This window comes from Triturus cristatus, chromosome 4_2, assembly GCF_964204655.1.
Source record: "Triturus cristatus chromosome 4_2, aTriCri1.1, whole genome shotgun sequence".
NCBI classification, from domain to species: domain Eukaryota; kingdom Metazoa; phylum Chordata; class Amphibia; order Caudata; family Salamandridae; genus Triturus; species Triturus cristatus.
The window spans coordinates 58,638,906-58,658,498 of NC_140586.1; the positions used below are offsets into that span (position 1 = coordinate 58,638,906).

The window sequence follows — 19,593 nt, forward strand, 5'->3', positions numbered from 1 at the left end:
CTTGGACATGAACAGCCTCTTTAAGAATAAACAATGTGATGTTACCTATATTTTTTCAAAAAAAGTTGTATTTGGAAGCAATACATTTTATGTCAACTGCTAAGTATTTAGCAAGATTAACCTATTTTTAATGCCTATACACGGAAGTAAAACAGTCTTAAGATGGCGACTACAGAAATCACCATTCTTTGGCTATCATCCTCGCGACTCTAAACAACTGATAGTGAATAATAAATCACTCAATATTCAAAAGTCCCTTAAAATATAGGCTCGTTTGAGAATGTAGTGAGCTTTTACACTTTCACTTTGCTTAATAAAACTATAACAGAAGCATAACTTGACAAATCCCCATTATCCCCACTTAGACCATCTAAAAATTGCTGCCAAATATTTGCGCAAATACTGGGTTGCTTCCTTTTATAAATGGCCGCTGTTGAGAACGCCAAAGAGCACCCTTAAAATTGTTTCCACGAGGGATTTAACCCGGGATTCTTTCTCCTGATATAGTAAGTTTGATGTATCAATATTTTTTTTGGTTCTCTCATTTACTTTACGCACATTAGAATTGTATGTTCTTTTTTTAAATCAAGCACGTCGGTTACGGTGCACTTATTCGCCGCTTTTCCATTTGAGCATGAAATATGCCCGGTAAAGTCTCTTCGCGCACACCAACAGTGCAGGAAAAGCTGTTACTTCCGTGCCTGATACGTTCCAATGCATAATTGAGCTTAGTCTATAATATGAAAGTTTTGCAGAGTGTACATTTCGACTCCGTTCGAACATTTCAATTGCCCGATAAATAACACTTTACGCACATTAACAGTGCCGTAAGAGTTGCCAGTGTACACAAACTCCCTATGTCTCAATGATACTTTGTCTAAAATCATTTGTTCATTTTTATCGTCGTACACACTGCATCGCATATTCGGTGGCTATAAAGAAATTTCAATTATGAGGTTTTGGATACATTATATTAAACAGGTCTATGCCGTACTGAATGATAAATTGATATTTGCCTGAGCCCCCACAATGGTTTCCTTTAGGGGCAGATAATGTAATTGCATTCAAACTTATCAACTTGCTTGCTGGATAACAAGTTATTTTTTGATCTCCCTTATATGACTCTGATTGCAATAATCTTTCCTACCCCTCTCCCTTATAGAAAAGGATATATATTTGCTTTTTAAATGCCATGAAGAACCCAATGATTTAATACCCAAGATTTCCAATTGAGATTACGAAAGGTATTATATGTAGGATATATTTGATAAGGGTCGTTTTGCCTAAACCTTACTCTGCACAAAATGTTAGTGCATTTACACCGTGCTAATAATAGACTATTCCCTCTGATCTTGGAACTTCTATTTTAACTAATTCATAGTGTATAAATAGATACACTTTAAAGAAAAAAATATTTTCCACAAATTTATATTTACTTACCTACTTGCATGTTCGAGCCAGCACCTTCAAATCTTTATATAGCCTGGCCTACATAATGACTATACAGGCTAGCAGCTTTTCGTCTTGGACTATTTCACTAGCACTTTTTGATCATTTGGCACTAGTTTCCTGATTCTTCTAGGATTTGACGTTTAACTGTTTTTATGGTGCCTCCTTTTCTTCTCTTGCACCTTTACTAATGGCACAATTTCTTACCACCTATTTAATGGGGACTCCATTATAATTTTACATTCATATTTTTTCACAGCCTTGAGAAAGCCCAGGTCGTTCTGACCACAGGGCGAAACACGTGTCAGCTGTTTGGTTACTGTACTATTACAAGAACCATATTTTATGAAAATAAAGACTTCATTTGAATTTACTATTGGACAATTCTTTCAGGAAATATTGAATGAAAGCAGCATTGGCAATACATAAAGAAGAGTCAATACTCAAAACCTAAAACACTGCAGATGAGGCAGAGTTGGTCCAGGGCCTCAAGTTCAACTCCTCAGAAGAAGACACAAATCGAATAAAGGCAATACGATATCCAGCTGTAGGATTCTTGGACCTCGCATTTTTTCCTTTTCCTGGTATACCGTTTTAGTGGAGGGACGCCTGGCTGCCAAAATGACACAGACTTCGGAAGGAAGATCGAAAGCGGTCAACTGTTGCTGCTCAATCTCCGCACATGGAGGTGGAGGCTGGACAGGCTCGGGTGGAGAACAGTCCCCTGCTGCTGCGACAGAAGATCCTCCCGAAGAGACAGACGGACGATCGGGGGGAAAATCGATCGCCATGCTGAGTAGGGGGGACACGTAAAATGCGAAACCCCAATTCAAAAATTGACCACCCCATAGCAGTGCATGGCACTGAGCATGTAGCAGTGTGAAGAGCCAAAATTCCCTCGAAAACAAAGGGAAAGTTACAAAAGTTTCCTTTAAGACTAGACTAAAGGAAATAAGAGGAAATGCACACAGGAAAATACCATCACCTTGAGGCTGAAGCAGGCTGACAGTCTTCTGCGTCATCCAGCCTCTAGGGTTTTACTAAGCGTACATGTAGGTGTCTGCCAAATTTCTAGTCACATTTTGCTTCTGCTTACCGCGGTATACAGCCTGTACTACAAGATCAGCAAAAGCAAAGCCCCTTCCTAGAATACTGTACATCTATTAAAAAAAATAACATGCTTTCCATTTCCTAATTTCTACAGGCAAGATCCGAATGTAGACTGAGTTGTCTATTTGTCATTTAAAATAAAGCTACTAAAAGCATTATAAGGGTTAATCGTGCAGTTACTTTCCAAAACAGGTTTAAGCATTACAATTTAATTTTCACAGCTCTGCACATTTGGTAAATTAGAACTTTAGGTTTCATCTACCACAAGAACGCATGCAAAGAAAACGCCTTGCATATTGTTAAGTTAAACAAAAGCGTACTTAATCCCCATTTTCTACAAAACAATGTGCTACTGATTGGCTCCACTGCTTTATACCACGAGCTTGCTAATGTGGTCAGCTCTACTTTCAAGACAAACATTTCACAATAATTGTATAATACTGCTGTCTGATGCTGAACTCCTCCAGAGTCATCTAAACAACCTCCTCGCCAATAGGTAGCGCCACTACCATCTTCCTTAACTTAAGGTACACAAATATGGCTCTTCAGAATATCAGCTAGCAGTTTTTCCAATCTGAGCGCTATGAGCCAGGGCAATATGAACTCCCAGAATTAAGACTTGCACCGAGTCATTCACTACATCCACAACAGACAGATATTTGCCTTTCCAAATTTGGGGAAAAAAGTTGATCATTTTGTTACCTGCAAGTTACACATAAGCCTGGTTTTCTGCAATACCGCCCTCCTATTTTAAAAGGGAATTTGATTACAAGTAAGTCACTTACCTACAATATTTTTTTAGCGTGGGGAATTTATTACATCCGTGCACAATCTTGACTTTTCTCCGATTAAGCCAGCTGAATGGAAACAGGCGTTTTAGTTCCTGCAGCAGACCATCAAAGTGATTCGAGAGAACTCTGTACTGCATGTTTGGACTGTTAAGTCATTGTGATTAATACCCACCCAGACACCCTCCATAAGGACAGGCAGTGCCTTATGTGCCAGGAAAACATGCTGAAACATGTAAAACATCTATAATTAGGAGTGAGCATTCTTTAAAAGCTGTTCCATTCTTTACAGGGAGCACAGACATTCAAGACAGTTGACAGCAAACACCAATAACCACCGTAACTGACAACAATTTAGTTCAGAGTTCAATTGAGGTCATATATTAGCCAATGAATTATGAGTTCTGGGGTCAAAGCCTGCATCCTCCATCACCAAATGCAGAATACTCTCCTTGAAGGCATAGTAGCTCTTGAAGTAAGCGTTTACTGAGAACCACACTCAAGTATTAATCAGAAGCCCCTATTGCATGCATGAGCTATGCAGTCTGGTACAATGCCGGAAGCTACAATACAAGTTCCTGGCAAATATTCTGGACTGGATTGCTATTCGGTGCAGAAGTCTCCTGTGTAATGCTCTGGGCATGCAAACTGGTACTATAACTTGTGTGGCGATCCAGGGATATTTTTTGCTTCAAACTTACTGGCCAGTCAATCAAAAGGCATTCACCCCTTTTCATTCAGGCTTGGGAAACTGAACAGTTTGAGCACAGAGTTAAACTATTAAGATTCTTTGTAGGAGCAATTTCAAATTTGATATAAATACCAGGTGTAACTAAACGCACATCGCCATGTGGTAGGATGAGCCACATTAGAGCAGCATTTGAGTGCAACTGCAATCTTAAAAATTGCCATTCCCTTTAACAGGAATATTTGGGAAACATTTTCAGTATTTTACATTTCCATTTTAAATTATGGTTGGGATTCAACACAAGGATTCAAACATTTCTAAACCTGCACTACTCTCGTGAGGGTAAACAAGCAAAAATACGCTCTAAGCCATTCTCTCAACAAGAGAACTATTCAAGCCTCTGGTACAGCAGCATAAAAGGACCCAATCCTGTGGCATAAGCCCTCATCCTGTAAATTAATTTGCTGTTTGGCGCGCACTGTGCGCTCTCCCGCCCGCAAATGTATCTGTGCTGCGGTGACATTCGTAAAAGTAAAACTAAACATTAAGTCCTCCTGAATTTGGGGTTAGTGCAATTAGAATAATCATGTAGACGTCAAATCTTTCATCAGGTTTCAGATTGTCAACATAAATTGATTTTCTGCTGCTAGCAAGAATGTCGGCGACTAGGTTGCCCAAAGCACTCCACTAAGACTATACACTACATTAAACCACAACCAGTGGATCATTTTTTCGTTAACGAACCTTGAATTCGGTGAAAAGGCATTAGTTTCCCAAACCCAAAATGGTGTTGTGTGTAATTTTTTTTAAACGTCACTAGCGTAAACTTGCTGTACAATTTTCCCATACATCTATTGCTGTCTAGACTATGCTATCCCCAAAGTCATTAAAAACCAATTTGCCTAAATTACCTCTTCCCCATCCAAAGTGCTTGCATTTAGTTTCAAACTCAAATCCCTCAAACTAATGGATTTAAGGCAAATTAAAGAGCATGCTCCAAATTCAACTTTCATGCCAGAAGTGTAAATCGATTCAGTAAGTTTTGCTGTTAGAGATCAAAATATCCTATAGGACCTTGGACAAATGAAAGGTTACATGTGAAAGACAATTAGCAAACAAAATGGCTGCAGCTAAGTGCGCACTAGACACCTACTCCAAATCCCTGAGAACCTCCTCATGCATTAGACACCAATTTAGAGAAATTGTACTTCACACCAAGGACCATGTTCATTCTGCAACTACACTAGAGTATAGTCACAATTTTTTGGACGCAGAAAAGTGGTTTTGATCTGTCGGCTATAGGTTTACATTCCTTCAAAAGATGGGATTCCCTGCAGAGAGCTACGTCCTCGCTACCTTAATATGCAACGGCTTAATTATTAAATGGGATAATTTTGCAGGGTACAGACATGCCCAATTTCACCAGATGTAATCACATTCACAGAATCACTACCAATAAGACAAATCTGCAATTAAATGCATCACCCCTTGGTCACCCAAACTTAAAGTAGATGACACATGACGCCCCCCTCCACCAAAACCTTAACTGGCTCCCAGATGCCTTGCACGTAATTATGATAACACTAGACAAACATTCAGGGACTTGGATCAGAGAATCATGCAGATTTCTATAAAACTGATCCAATAATAGTTATGCAAAAAAACAGTATATGAAACTGAAACTTGTGCAATTTTCAGACAGCGGTACCGACTTTTAGCAATACCAGATATAGACACAATCACTACCAACTATAATCCCAGAGCTATCCATGAAGGAGTTAAAATGTCGGGAAATAATTGGTTTAGTCAGAATTGGGGACTGGTTAAAGGCAAATATTATTCTTTGGGAGTATGTGAAGGACCATTTCTGAGATTGGTGCCAATTTACTTACGAGAAAGCATTTAGCTCCTAAACCTGACAGATCTATAGAACATTTAGGAAACCCGCATTCTTGGTTAGGATTATTAGGTCCGGGTTCTTAAACCATAAAAATACTTCCAGCTCAATGGACAATCGCATTTTTTTCTGGGGAATTTGAATCAATATTAAATAACCTTGAAAAGAAACATGTAGCCAGACAGTTGCATGCCGTGAATCACAAAAGACTGCAATTCTAGGAGCAATGGCAATATGCTGGGGAAACACCCATGGTGTGATGAGGCAGGAAAATGGGTTCATATGATTTAGATGTGGGATTGCTTACAACGGCTTTGGGATAACATTATATTGCCATGCAAGTAAATGTCAATACTATTGGTCTTTAGTGAATTGATAATAAGCAGCAAGGCGCTTTTGGTGAATGCAATTTTGATAGAAAGATCGGTAAGCACAACATATTGGCTTAGACTACATCCTACAGGGAACACTGTAAATCGCATTTATAATTAAGGAAAATGTATGCCAACAGATGGGAACTTTAAACAAATTTAATAAAAATAGTCCATGTATGAGATTATGTACAAATTAAATTTAAACACAGTATTTAATTTAATTGCATTTAACTAGGGTAAGCTCACTTTCTTTAGACCTGGAAAATCATCTGATTAAATTGTATAAAATAAATCCTGTGACGAGTAGAAAGGTTCGGGAAACACTGCACAGGCGTTTAAAACAAAAGCAGCATTTATTTTAACAAAAAAAAAAAAAACACAATGCCTTTTATCGACAACTATTTAAAAAAAAAAAAAGACAAAGAAGCTGAGAAATTTCATTTGTGCCACAATGGCCTCCATGACATGACCATTTGCAATGGTCCTTAGAAACACCAAGGACATACCGGTTGGCAATAGTCCCTCCAAAGCGCCAGGACAGAGGGATGCAAGCCAGCAATTGCCCCTCCCCCCTGGGGCGCCAGTACAGAGACACCAGCCAGGAAAACACCAAGGGGAAATATTTTGTTATCGTTTATTGTGAAGTTAAAAACGAGCGGTAAAAAGTAAAAACTTGAGCGTACAATTTTTTTCGTCTTTAATCTCCTCTTCAACAGACGTTTAAACAAGACAGACCAGACCAGTCCAAGCGGTGGAAAATGGTGTTGTGGGATGGGGTAAGGGCATCAAGAGGATTTGTTCTTCCCAGATACCTTGTCCAAGGAATGTTCCAACTCCAACTAAAAGCAGAGTTTGTTTAAAGTTTATTTTAAAATCAAAAAAAAAAAAAATGCAGTGTTAACCTGAAACTGTCCAAGTTTCAGAAAAGGGCTGACTTTTGATGTTGTGTGGGGGAGGGTCTTTCTATCTTCTACAACTGGCTCAACATGAAGGGGGGGCTCCAGATTTTAGACGTCAAAGGAGCAACCAGGGTTCCTAAAATGTAAAAAAAAAAAATAGATCTCTAGATATCACCTTTTCGGACTGCTCCCATCCCACCCCAGGACTTCTCTACAGCAGCGACCGTGCTCTCCAAAACCTCATGACTGTCACAGATGGGGAGTCGCATTCAAGTCACTGAGCCTGCAGGAGAGAACGAAGAGAGATCAGTGTTGGGCAAACATGCCTCCCGCCTCAAGTCGTGAAGATTAAGGGGGCACAGGGAAGAGGGAAGGGACTATTGTTAACACCTAATCTACAGGGGGCAGTTCCTTTCAGTTTGGTCCAGTCGTGCACTTCTGTCCCCTCCCATGTTGCTTCTTCGATGGCATGTTCAGACCTTTTGCACACTTAAAAAAATTCCCAGCGTCTCACATGACTAGTGTTGGGACAACTCCCGAACATCTTGTATGTGCATTCCTCCAAGGTCCCTTGGTCCAAATGGAGTTCCGAAAGGGGGGATAGGGGATATTACTGCTCGTCACGAAATCCCAGGACCCACATCTGGCCATGGATTAGCGCATCTCTGGGGGCTGGGGAAGGACTCTCATCTCCCTCACCTGTTGTCCCTGTTGTGTGGGAGGGGGCTGCGCAACAGGGGCACCCGGTGCTTGTCCGTAGTAGGCCGCTTGTTGGCGATAGTATTCTGCCCACGCCGCACTGTAGTCTGGCTGAGCACCTGGTGGCGCCGCTGCTGGTGCCGGTGCTGCTGCTGCTGGAGCAGGGGCCACTACTGCTGCTTGAGCTGCCGCTGGAAGAGAAATAAAACGGTATATTAGATGGAAGAACCGACAATAACGGGACAATGTTCTACATGTCTCCACCACCCCGTAACCCACTCAAGATCTACCTTGTTTTTTATAGTATTCCTCCCACGCTTTTGTGTAGTCCTGCTGGCCTGCGGGCTGTGGAGCTGGCTGCCCCTGCTGCTGTCCTGAAAGATAAATTCATGAACTTTAACCACAAGATAGACATTTGGGCATTAACAGCTATGGAAACATGGTTCACCACTGCCTCAGACTTGCCATCAGCGCCCCCATTTCACAAACTTACATTAGTTTGAGCCTGTCCCCATGAATCTTAAACACCAACGGTTACAGCCCTAAAGGATAGCAACTTACTAGTCATTAGTCACCTTGAAGAGAAAACCCTTATCGTCAGAATAATTTCTCTTAAGGTTAGGGCAGGGAGCCTCAACAGGCCTCCGCATGTCTAAAGTGGCAAATCAATGGATTTAAAAGTGCCTTCTCACCGATATTAAACTTATCATAACCACATTCAGCTAAAAGAACGTACTTTACCAGTCTTACAATCCAACAAAAAAAATGAAGTAATTCTCACAAGTTAATAAAATCTTAACCGATCCAAGTCTCTCAATTCCATTAACACTTGTGGCAAAGTCATAATGAGTATGTACCATGTTGTGAGTAGATTGGACCTGCTTGTGGGTAACTTCTAAGAGCTGCACTAGATAGGACTGACTGAAGATCACTTTCAAACCAATGGGGGATTTAAAGTGACATAGGGGAAATTATACTCAATCGCGTTGGTATGAATATGCATCTGTTCTTGGCATGTAGGGCTGCTGACATTCATATCTGTGCATAGATCGCCGCCTAGTGTTGGGTCCGGATGTTTGCACGTTGTTGTCCTGGAAGAGTCTTCGAAGTATCCTGGGATAGGTGACTCCTCCCCTGGACTACAGTGCGCATGGGCATCCTCTCCATCCTCAGATTGTTTTTCGCCGTTGTGGCAGTGATGGAGAAGATATAGAAAGTGATGACCATGCTTACAGTAATTCTGAGAGCTGCAGCTGCTACAGGCGCCTGGGAGGACGATATGAATGTCAGCAGCCCTACATGCCAAGAACAGATGCATACTGGTAAGTAGCATATTCAGTTCGAGGCATGTGGGCTGCTGAATTCATATCTGTGCATAGAATATATAGCAGTGCCCTCTTATTAGCGGCGGCTACCAGTGCCAGCTGCAGCGGTCTGAAAAAGAGTTTTGAGAACAGCCTGTCCTACAGCTGCCTGCTGTTTTGATTGCACATCTACACAATAGTGTTTGGTAAATGTATGTGTAGTGGACCAGGTGGCTGCTCTACATATGTCATGCAAAGGAATGCTTCCTAGGAAAGCCATTGAGGCCCCTAACTTACGTGTTGAGTGGGCTCGTGGGGGAATCATTAAAGTGCGTTTAGCCTTTTGATAGCAAATTTGAATACACTTAACGATCCATCTGGCTATTCCTGCTTTGGAGATAGCGTTACCTTTGTGGTGTGGGGCAAAGGCGACGAAAAGTTGTGTTTTCCTAAAGGGTTTGGTCCTGTCGATATAATACATGAGGGCCCTTTTGACATCTAGTGTATGGAGTGCCCTTTCTGCGACAGTTTGTGGGTTTTGGAAGAAAACGGGCAGTTCAATGGTTTGATTCATGTGGAACTGCGATACCACCTTTGGCATGAATTTGGGGTTGGTACGTAGTACGACCCTGTTGGCGTGAACCTGTATAAATGGCTCTTGAACGGTTAGTGCCTGGAGTTCACTAACTCTTCTCAAAGAAGTGATCGCTACTAGGAAAGCTACTTTCCAGGTAAGGAATTGAATCTCGCATGAGTGTAGAGGTTCAAAGGGTGGACCCATCAGGCGTGTGAGGACCAAGTTGAGGTTCCACATCGGAGCCGGTGGGTGGCTTGGTGGAATGACTCGTTTGAGTCCTTTCAAGAATGCTTTGATGGCAGGCACTCTGAATAGAGAGGTGCTGCCTGGTCTGCAGATAGGCTGATATTGCGGTCAAATGGACACGTATAGAGGTGTACGCCAGATTGCATCGGTATAGGTGTAATAGGTAACAAATAATGTTTTGGATGGATGCGTCTAGCGGGTTAATGTCATTAGTATTGCAATAAATGACGAACCTCTTCCATTTTGCTGCATAGCAAGCTCTGGTAGTGGGTCTCCTGGCCTCCTTAATGATGTCCATACAGTCAGGTGGCAGGTTTAGGTAGCCAAACTCTAGGACTTCAGGAGCCAGATTGCCAGGTTCAGCTGTTGCGGATCTGGGTGCTGAATCTCTCCATGGTTCTGCGTCAAATGCTCGGGTTTGACCCGCAGCCTTGGATGCGGCACCACGGAAAGTTCGAGAAAGGTGGTGTACCACGGCTGGCGTGCCCACGTTGGAGCAACCAGGACGAGCGTCAGTGAGTGTTGACGCAGTTTGAGTGCCACCAGCGGTGCTGGGGGAAAAGCGTACGCAAATCTGCCGGACCAGTTCATCCATATCGCATTGCCCTGCGACTGCGGATGTGGGAACCTGGCGGCAAAGCTTTGGCATTTTGCGTTTTCGCTTGTCGCGAATAGGTCTATCTCTGGATGACCCCACTGCTGGAAGTACGGTTGGAGTACTGATGGGTGTAACTCCCACTCGTGCATCTGGTGGCTGTGTCTGCTGAGCAGATCCGCCATCTGGTTGTCCTTGCCGGGGAGGTGTTCTGCCATGAGGAACATGTTCCTTTGAATGGCCCACTTCCACATGCTCTGAGCCAGATGAGACAACTGTGGAGAGTGTGTTCCTCCCTGCTTCTGTATGTAGTACATGGCAGTCATGTTGTCCGTCCGGAGCAACACGACTTTGTTGCACAAGTGTACTTTGAATGATTTCATAGCGAGGAAGATTGCCATCAGCTCTAGAAGGTTGATGTGCATCTTCTTTTGTTGTTGTGTCCATAGTCCCTGCACTGTGTAATGGAGTACATGAGCTCCCCATCCCTGGAGAGACGCGTCCGCCGTCAGTATTATCTGTGGGACAGGCTCTTGGAACGGTCGGCCCTTGCAAAGGTTTTGTGGATTCCACCAATGCAGAGAGTTGTATGCCCGACCGCTCACCAACACTAGGTCTTTCAATGTCCTTGAGCCTGATTCCACTGACGTGCTAAGCACTCCTGAAGCGGGCGCATATGTAGTCTCGCGTGGGGGACTATGAAGATGCAGGAGGCCATCATGCCCATCAACTGCATGAACACTCGGAAGGGAGTGTTGTGGTTTGAACTTGGAAATCAGCATTTGCATGCTGTTGATTCTCACCAAATTTGGCTGAGCTGTGGCCGCCAGAGTGTCTATAGTCGCACCTAGGTACTGTTGTACGTGTGCGGGCTGTAGATGGGATTTTGGGTAATTAAGTGAGAACCCCAGACTGTGAAGGAGGTGAATGGTGCGGGACATGTGGCTGGCACATTGCTGGGCTGACTTCGCTTGAACGAGCCAGTCGTCCAGGTAAGGGTAGACGTGTATGTGCTGCCTCCGTAGATGTGCCGCCACAGTAGCTAGGCACTTTGTAAACACCCTTGGTGCCGTTGTCACGCCGAAGGGAAGGACTTTGAATTGGTAGTGCTGCCCTTGAACAGTGAACCTGAGGTATTTTTTGTGTGAGGGGTGAATGGGTATGTGGAAATACGCATCCTTGAGGTCCAGTGTGGCTAGAAAGTCTCCCTGCTTGAGCAGCGGGAGGACTTGCTGTAGAGTGAGCATGTGAAAATGCTCGGAAAGAATGTATCCGTTTAGGGGGTCTCAGGTCTAATATAGGTCTGAGTGACCCGTCTTTCTTCGGTATTAAAAAGTACAGGGAGTACACCCCCGTACCTTGCTCGTGGACGGGTACGACCTCTATTGCGCCTTTTAGAAGCATACTTTGCACCTCCTGCTGTAAGAGCGTTAAGTGCTCTGAGGACATAGGACGGTTTTTTGGAGGTATTGTGGGTGGAGTGGAGGTTAGTTCTAGACAGTAACCGTATTTGACAATATCTTTGACCCACCTGTCCGTGGTGATGGAGTTCCACGTGGACAGGAACCTTTGTAGCCTTCCCCCGACAGGTGTTATGTGGTCGGGAGGAAGGGAGAAGGCGTCACTGCTTGTTCTTGGGGGAGGACCTGGTGTTGCCGTAGCCGCGTCCTCTGCCCTTTGTACTGGAGCCACGATATCCACCCCGGGTGTTTTTATCGTAGGTGGTTTGTGTATTGCCCTTGTTGTATGTTTGCTGTGACCCCTGTCCTCTACCTGCTCCTCTATTTCCGGGGCGACGAAAGGAGCCGCTCCGAAAGGACTGAGTCTGGAGAGCCCCCATGGACTTTGCAGTGTCCGTGTCCTTTATTTTCTCTAGGGTGGTGTCAACCTCCGGGCCGAATAAATAGTCGGGGTTGACAGGCTGGTTGAGTAGGTTTTGCACCTCAGGTTTGAATCCGGAGATTCGTAACCAGGCATGTCGTCGCAGCATGACGCTAGTCTTTATGGCCCTGGCAGCTGTGTCTGCGGCATCCAGCGCACACTTGATGGATGCGTTTGTGAGGAGCTGTCCCTCCCTGATGAGGATCTCTGCACCTTCTCTGTATTGGTCAGGGAGATGTTGGAGTAGTTGCTCTAATGTGTCGTAGTGCGCTCTATCGTAGCGAGCGAGGAGTGCTTGAGTATTGGCAATGCGCCATATGTTGGCTGCCTGGGCGGCAACCCGTTTGCCAGAGGTCTCTAACACCTTGGACTCTTTGTCCGGGGAAGGAGCGTCACCTGTTTGTGAGTGTGCCCTCTTGCGAGCATTCGCAACGACAATGGAATCCAGAGGTAATTGGCCTCTGATGTAAGTAGGGTCCCCAGGCGCTGATCTGTATTTGTCGATCCTGGGGTTTATCACTCTTGCCCTGGTGGGTTCCTTGAAGATGTCCTTTGCTGGTTTGAGGACACCCTTCAACATGGGTAGAGTTTTTATATTCCTCTGAGGATGCGAAAGTATCCATAAGAAAGTCGTCCTCGACGGTGTCCGAGTGAAGTTGCACCCCATGATTGGCCGCAGCACGTTCAATTAGAGCGTTGAACGCTGCAGTGTCCTCTGTGGGAGATGTTTTTGCTCCATAGAGTTGCGGGTCTTGTGCATCCATAGGTGCACCTGGGTCCACAGGGTCATCCCAAGTTTGATCAGGGTCCTGTTGGCCGTCAGGGTCCATGTCTCCGGGGTAGGTGACTTGGTCACCCATGTAGTTCACCAACGCATCCGTGTCTGAGTGTGTGGGAGAGAAGGATTGTGGATCCTGGTAGGGTGAGTGGAAAGGTTCGTAAAGAACTGGTTCTGAAGCCACAGGCAGCTTTCTTTTGAGTGGAATCCTGAAGGAGTCCAAAGCCGGCTCCGAAGTTATTTTCCTTTTGTGGATAATCATCCTGCCGGTGTCGATTAGATGCGATGGAGACGTCTCCGCAGAGCGTTCGGCAGGCGTGATCGTGGTATGGGTCACCCGTGTCCTGATTTGGAACAGTTTCGGGGCCGTGGATGGTGGCAGGCCAAAAAGTAATGTTGGCTGGTGCTTTAATTGGTTCGGAGCCCGACGTGTCCTGGAGGACCATTTTCTTTTTGGTGCTTTGCGCAGCAATGGGTCGCGTCTGGAGCGCCCTCGATTCTTTTGCACCGACCGGTTTTGTCGAGGCGGTCGTGGATTTTTTCGGCGCCGGTGGGTCATCGAGTCGAGGGGCGGGAATGGCCGTCGGCTTCTTCGATGAGTGTGGCTTTGGTGTTGCCGTGGAAGCGGTGTGAGACGCAGCAGGCTGTTTGACCTTCGGGGTCGGAGTCGATTGCGTCGGTGCCGGGAGCCAAGCAGGTTTGGTGGTACCGAAGGCCTTCTTCCTTATGTCGACTCAGACGTCGGCCGCTTCGAGTTCGGCACCGAAGTCTCGTTTGGTGCGCTCGGTGCCGATGTGTTTTGCTGGCGTCGAAGGTGTGGAGGGCCTCGATCCGACCAGCGCCGGTTTCGGTTTCAATTGAACCAATACAGCTTTCGGTTTCGAAGAAGCGAAACTTGCCGTTTTGGGCATTAATGGTTGCCGCTGAATGTCCGAGGCCGGGCCCGAAGAACTGCGGGATAGGTCTTGGGTAAGGCCCGAAGGCGATCCCTCGACCGGAGCCATAGACTGTTGCACGGGGCTTTCTTCAGTCTGAACGGGTAGGCCTTGCTCGTCACCGGAGCTACTCTTCGGCCCCTAATGCCTCATTGTAGTCTCCTACCTCGGTGTCGTCTTCATCTCTGCGAAAGAGTGTGTCGTCGACGTCTTCCGATCCGGAGTCATGTTCGGAAACGGGACTGGAGGGTAGGTTCTCCACTTCTTCGACATCTTCGGTCTCGGCGTTGAAGATGTCGGCCGGGGCCGGTGCCGCTTGCTGCGCCTAGAGTCTCGCCGCTAGTCGTTTCCGTAGAGTCTTCTTGGATCGAAATCTGGCACATGCCATGCATGTAGATTCGTAGTGATCCGGTGAAAGGCATTTGTTGCACACCGGATGGACGTCGACGTGGGGATATTTCGCATTGCATACCGGACACCTCTTGAATGGTGTCCTCGATTCCATCGTTGATGTCGAATCGACGGTCGGGTAAGATGCGAGAGTTTGTTCTGGAAGTTAGTAAACTAACAAAGATACTATCGATACCGATCGAGAACAGTACCGACGCGAACTAAAGGCCTTTTGGCCTGAAAAAAGATTTTCCTAACTTGAGTCAAGATAGCACATCCGAACCCAATGGCGGAAAAAAACAATCTGAGGATGGAGAGGATGCCCATGCGCACTGTAGTCCAGGGGAGGAGTCACCTATCCCAGGATACTTCGAAGACTCTTCCAGGACAACAACGTGCAAACATCCGGACCCAACACTAGGCGGCGATCTATGCACAGATATGAATTCAGCAGCCCACATGCCTCGAACACTGGTGTTCACTGCTCTGGCAGCGGTGTCAGCAGAATCTAGGGAGCACCTGATTGAGGTAAGTTGTCCCTCTCTCACTAGGTCTTGTGCTTAAACTCTATGTTCTTGGGGAAGAAATTGAAGTAATTGTTCCATTTCATCCAAGTGCGCACAGTCGTATCTAGCCAACAATGCTTGTGTATTAGATATGCGCCAGAAGTTGGCTGCCCGAGGGGCCACCCTTTTCCCAGAAGCATCAAGAACCTTACGATTCTTTATCTGGGGGTGGAGCATCTCTTGCAGTTTGGGAGTTGCCCCTTTTGTGTGAATTGGACATCACCAATGAGTCCAATGGTAATTGTCCCTTTATGTAGACTGGGTCGGATGGTGACGACTCATTTTTTATCTACCCTAGGGGTAAGGATACGTGCCCTGATAGGATCATTAAAGAGGATATCTACATGCCTAATCATACCTTTGAGCATGGGTAACTGGTGTGATGACTTAGTTTGCTGCTAAGGGTTTCAAAGAGAATCCTCTTCGAGACACTTTGTGGAGCTGCACCACATGGTAATTAGCTACCCTACCCAACAATTCAATGTAGCCTACACGGTCATCTGGTGTGGTAGAAGTCAGTATCATTGCCTGTGGGCGAGTTAGTGTTGTAATCGTCCCATGGGTCTGTAGTTATAGGCTGAATATCATCCCCATTATCCTGATTGTCAGGTGTATGAGGTGAAGTTGGCACAGGTAGAAACTGAGAAGGGGTGATGGAAGGAGGAGGAGGAAGTGGGGAAGGGTTAGTTCCAATAGTTGTCTTCAAAGGAATGCGATATTCCTCTTCTGTATCAGTCCTTTTTAGAATCACTTTTGTGGTGATATGTCTAGTTAGAGGATTATTGAAACACCTGTTTCGGGTCCGGTTTAACGAGGGAATCGTTGTCAGTGCTTTTGTGGTGACTTCAGTGCATCAGTCTGTTTCAGCGCCGAAGGTTTGGACGCAGACATTTTCGGAGTTGGTGTCTTCGGATACGAAGTATGTTTCAGTGCCGAGTAATGTTTGGAGCCAGACATTGGCTTCGATCCTGAAGGTTTCAGCCTGGTGCCTGATTTAGAGTGGGGCTTTTCAGGACCCGAAGGCTTTGGTGCTGAACCCGAAGGCAGGGTGTCAGATGCGTGGCATCGGGACTGACTGGGGCCCCAGGGAGCGGGATGGTCCGGAGCCTTATTTTTCAGTTGAGATGGTTGTCGGGGCGAGGGAGATTCTGCACTTACAGTACGCTGTCCATGCAGGATGTCCCCATCCTGGTCGGAGCTGTACTCGGAAACAGATTGGTTCCTGTTCCTCCTCGGCCCCGATCAGAGTCGCTGGCTTCTTCATACGAATCTGGCCCGAAGAATTGCGGAACAGAGCTTGTGTGTGGAGACTGCATGTCGCGACGTCGAGCCAGATGCTTGAAGCAGAAAACCTGGCACGCATTGCAGTCCTGTGCTCAGGAAACAAGCACAAGTTACACACCCCGTGTGAGCAGGTGTGCGGGTACTTCGTGTGGCAGAGGGCAGAATTTGAAGGGAGTTCGTTCCATAGACCGAACCGACACGGGTAGGCCCGACTGCCTATCACGAGCTCTACAACCGAAAGAGGGTTTTTTATAATTAAACATGAAGAATGATATACACGATTGGAAACAATACCTTCAAGGGAGTGTCTTACGCACCGAGGGAAACCGAAGGAACGGCGTCAAACCAGAGCGCAGCAACTAACATCCGTACCAGACGGAAGAAAAAAAAAAACAATCTGAAGATGGTGTTGATGCCCATACGCACTCGTGACTGTAAAGACTTATTCAAAGAAAAACCGTGTAAACATCCAGACCCAACACCAGATGGCAATCTATGCACAGCATGTGATCTACAGCTCACATGCCTAAAACAGTTTTAGGCCAAAATGAGAATCAAGCCAAGAGTATTACATATATGCATACCATGAGGACAATACACAGGAATGCTGAAGTATGTATTCACAGATTCAATAAATCCTAATGCACTTAACGGAAAAAAAAATGGGGCTCATCGTATAACCGGACTCAAGGCTCATACACAACCGCTGGACGCTTTACTGGCTGTATGATTTTCTGCAACAGTTATTTTGAGATGACTTCTTCCTAATACGATGACTAACCAGTTACACTGATGCGCAATGGTTGAAAAAAAAACCAGTCTACTTTTCCAACTTTGTAAAAGGTAAAACATGACTAGAGAAACTGGTTCCATTGTCAAACAACTAAGACTTAAATCACGACAAATACTGCTGCTTTTCTAAAAGCAAATGGACAATGGTTTGTCAAGTTTCACGGAATAATCCATTTAAAAACTGCCTCAAAGGTGAGTTTCCAACATTTAAGTTTACTTTTATCTCAAGGCAATGAGCTCGGTATTAAGAAAACATAGCGACAACTCATACAAAAGGGGACCTTACAGGGCATGAGAGGGAGCACAGGGTCAATGGCTTCTTACCTATTTTCTTGTAGTATTCTTCCCAAGCTTTGGTGTAATCAGATTGTCCAGTTGGCAACTGCTGTGGGGGTTCTCCCTGAGCTGGTGGTGCTGCCACAACAGCAGGTGGCTGGCCTGGCAATGGTGCTGGAGGCTGTGGGTAATAGTGGGTGTAGTAAGCTGCCCAAGCTGCATTGGGATCCGTTGGTGCGGGAGGTTTGCCTGGAAAGAAAAATGAAAATAAAAAAACACAATTACAATAGTGAAGCCAAATACATAAGAATAACCTGCAAAGTAGGAAACATTAGTGAGAATGTACAGACTAAATTTAACTTCACCTGATGTTTAAAGTGAGAATCTATAAACACAGACCAGTAAAATAGAATAACCCCACCCCACTGGGGAATTACCTGGGTCATGAGGAGCTGGAGGCTGTCCCCATTGTGGATATGTGCTTCCCCAGCCTTGAGGAGGATATTGGTGTGGTGGTGGTGGCCCAGGGCTGTTGGGGAGAGGTAAAAGGATAACAAATGTTAGTGGCTGGTTCACTACAAGAGGCAATCAGAGCCAGAAAGGCACCAGTACAAATGAACAGCAAACATTCTGAACACTGTACAGTTGCATCTTCACTTTCCTTCCTCACTCATGTTACACTGTTCACTAATTGCACTGGCGGTCATTCAGAAAGGAGTGCATATCCAAACACCAGATCTCCCTTTCTCATGAATTTGGGAGTTACCAGGGAAGTCTTTGGTAAATACAGCCCAATACAGTTATGACCCTGGGTATGCCTCAGTCAACATACAAGATCAACTGACAATATAGCTTGTTTGGCCTCTTGCGTCCGCTTGACACAAAAAATGCATTTCTATTGACCAACCAAAAGCTTGCGGTTTTGAAACCAAGCACCTAGAAAGAGCAGCTCAAACCACTTGTATACAGGTTGAACAACTAACTAGAAATGTGGATAAGCACGTCTACAAGTACAAATTTCAGAGGCAGAGAAGCAGTAAAATACTGGTATTTGTGATGCTGAAGGATTATCTGGCAGCTGGAAGACGAATGGTTAACACATTAAAGCTATGGGCCCAAGAACAACATCTCCGAACCACTGCAAACCTCAAATAGGAGAGAAAAAAAAGCTCGTGAAATAAACCAGCATTGGCAAAGGCATTAGGTTTCAGCAATGCCTGAGCAATTGGCCATGTCAATGTAAATGTCTTTTAGCCATGTTTGGCACTACACCTGCTGTTTAACATGGCTAAGAGTCACTGACAAAAGCACTATGGTGTGACAAGTGTAGGCCACGTTAGTGATTTTTTTTAAATGTGAGATGGGGTGGGGGACAGCCCGAGCATCATTGTGCGAAAAAACATTGTATTACTAGTGCGTCTGGTGCTATGAGCCGCTATTTTGTCCATGCTATGCATTTTGGTTGCAGTATAAAATACTGAGGCATTGTGCAGTTAAGTCAGGCTAATTAGGTGCACACAGTGCATCTATCGCTGTGAGCGATTATAGCAAGAAGTGTTACGCGCTGGGGCAACAGTGTATAATAGGGCCGTTTTGACAAATGACTTGTAATGGGGAGCTGGGGGCCAAAAAGACTGATAGGAATGGGCATGGTATGCTCTTACCAGTGATGGGTTGAATCACGGTATTCCGATGCATTCGATGTTCGCACAGTATTCTGTCCGAGCATCATTTTTAAAGGGGAAGTGATAGTTAGTCTCTCTACAGTTAGCAGTGACCAGCTATATTGGTTTTGGTCACCATCTTGGCGTGTGGTGAACTTGTAGATGCAGTAATGAACCGGAGGGGACTGTCAGTTCGTCAAGCATAAGATATCGAACTAATGACAACAGGTGACAGGGATATTTGTAGATATTAAAATGTGAGAGCTAGATAGTGGTCAGGATAAGAATATTAAAAATAAGTGGGAATGAAGAGAAAGTAAAATATTGGGATTGATAAAACAGTTTGCAGAGAAAGAAAAGTAAAAAAGAGTCATGTTCTCTATGAATGCACAGCCAATGTG

The 19,593-nt window shown here is 45.1% G+C and overlaps 1 protein-coding gene across 13 annotated transcripts in view; it reads right to left on the reverse strand.

Moving 5' to 3' along the window:
• The window catches only part of KHSRP (KH-type splicing regulatory protein), a 136,655-nt gene that overhangs the window by 98,134 nt on the left and 18,928 nt on the right, over positions 1-19,593 (reverse strand). For 6 of the 13 annotated variants that reach the window (XM_085600505.1, XM_085600500.1, XM_085600494.1 and 3 more), the window contains 4 exons: positions 17,966-18,057; positions 17,577-17,777; positions 8,195-8,278; positions 7,721-8,095 (listed from right to left, as the gene is read on the reverse strand). In XM_085600505.1, coding sequence (XP_085456631.1) covers positions 7,860-8,095; positions 8,195-8,278; positions 17,577-17,777; positions 17,966-18,057 — 613 coding nt within the window. In that variant the 3' untranslated portion in view covers positions 7,721-7,859. Of the gene's footprint in view, positions 1-6,636; positions 7,489-7,720; positions 8,096-8,194; positions 8,279-17,576; positions 17,778-17,965; positions 18,058-19,593 lie in introns of those variants that run through there. The other 7 variants (XM_085600499.1, XM_085600502.1, XM_085600498.1 and 4 more) reach the window with 2 other exon arrangements.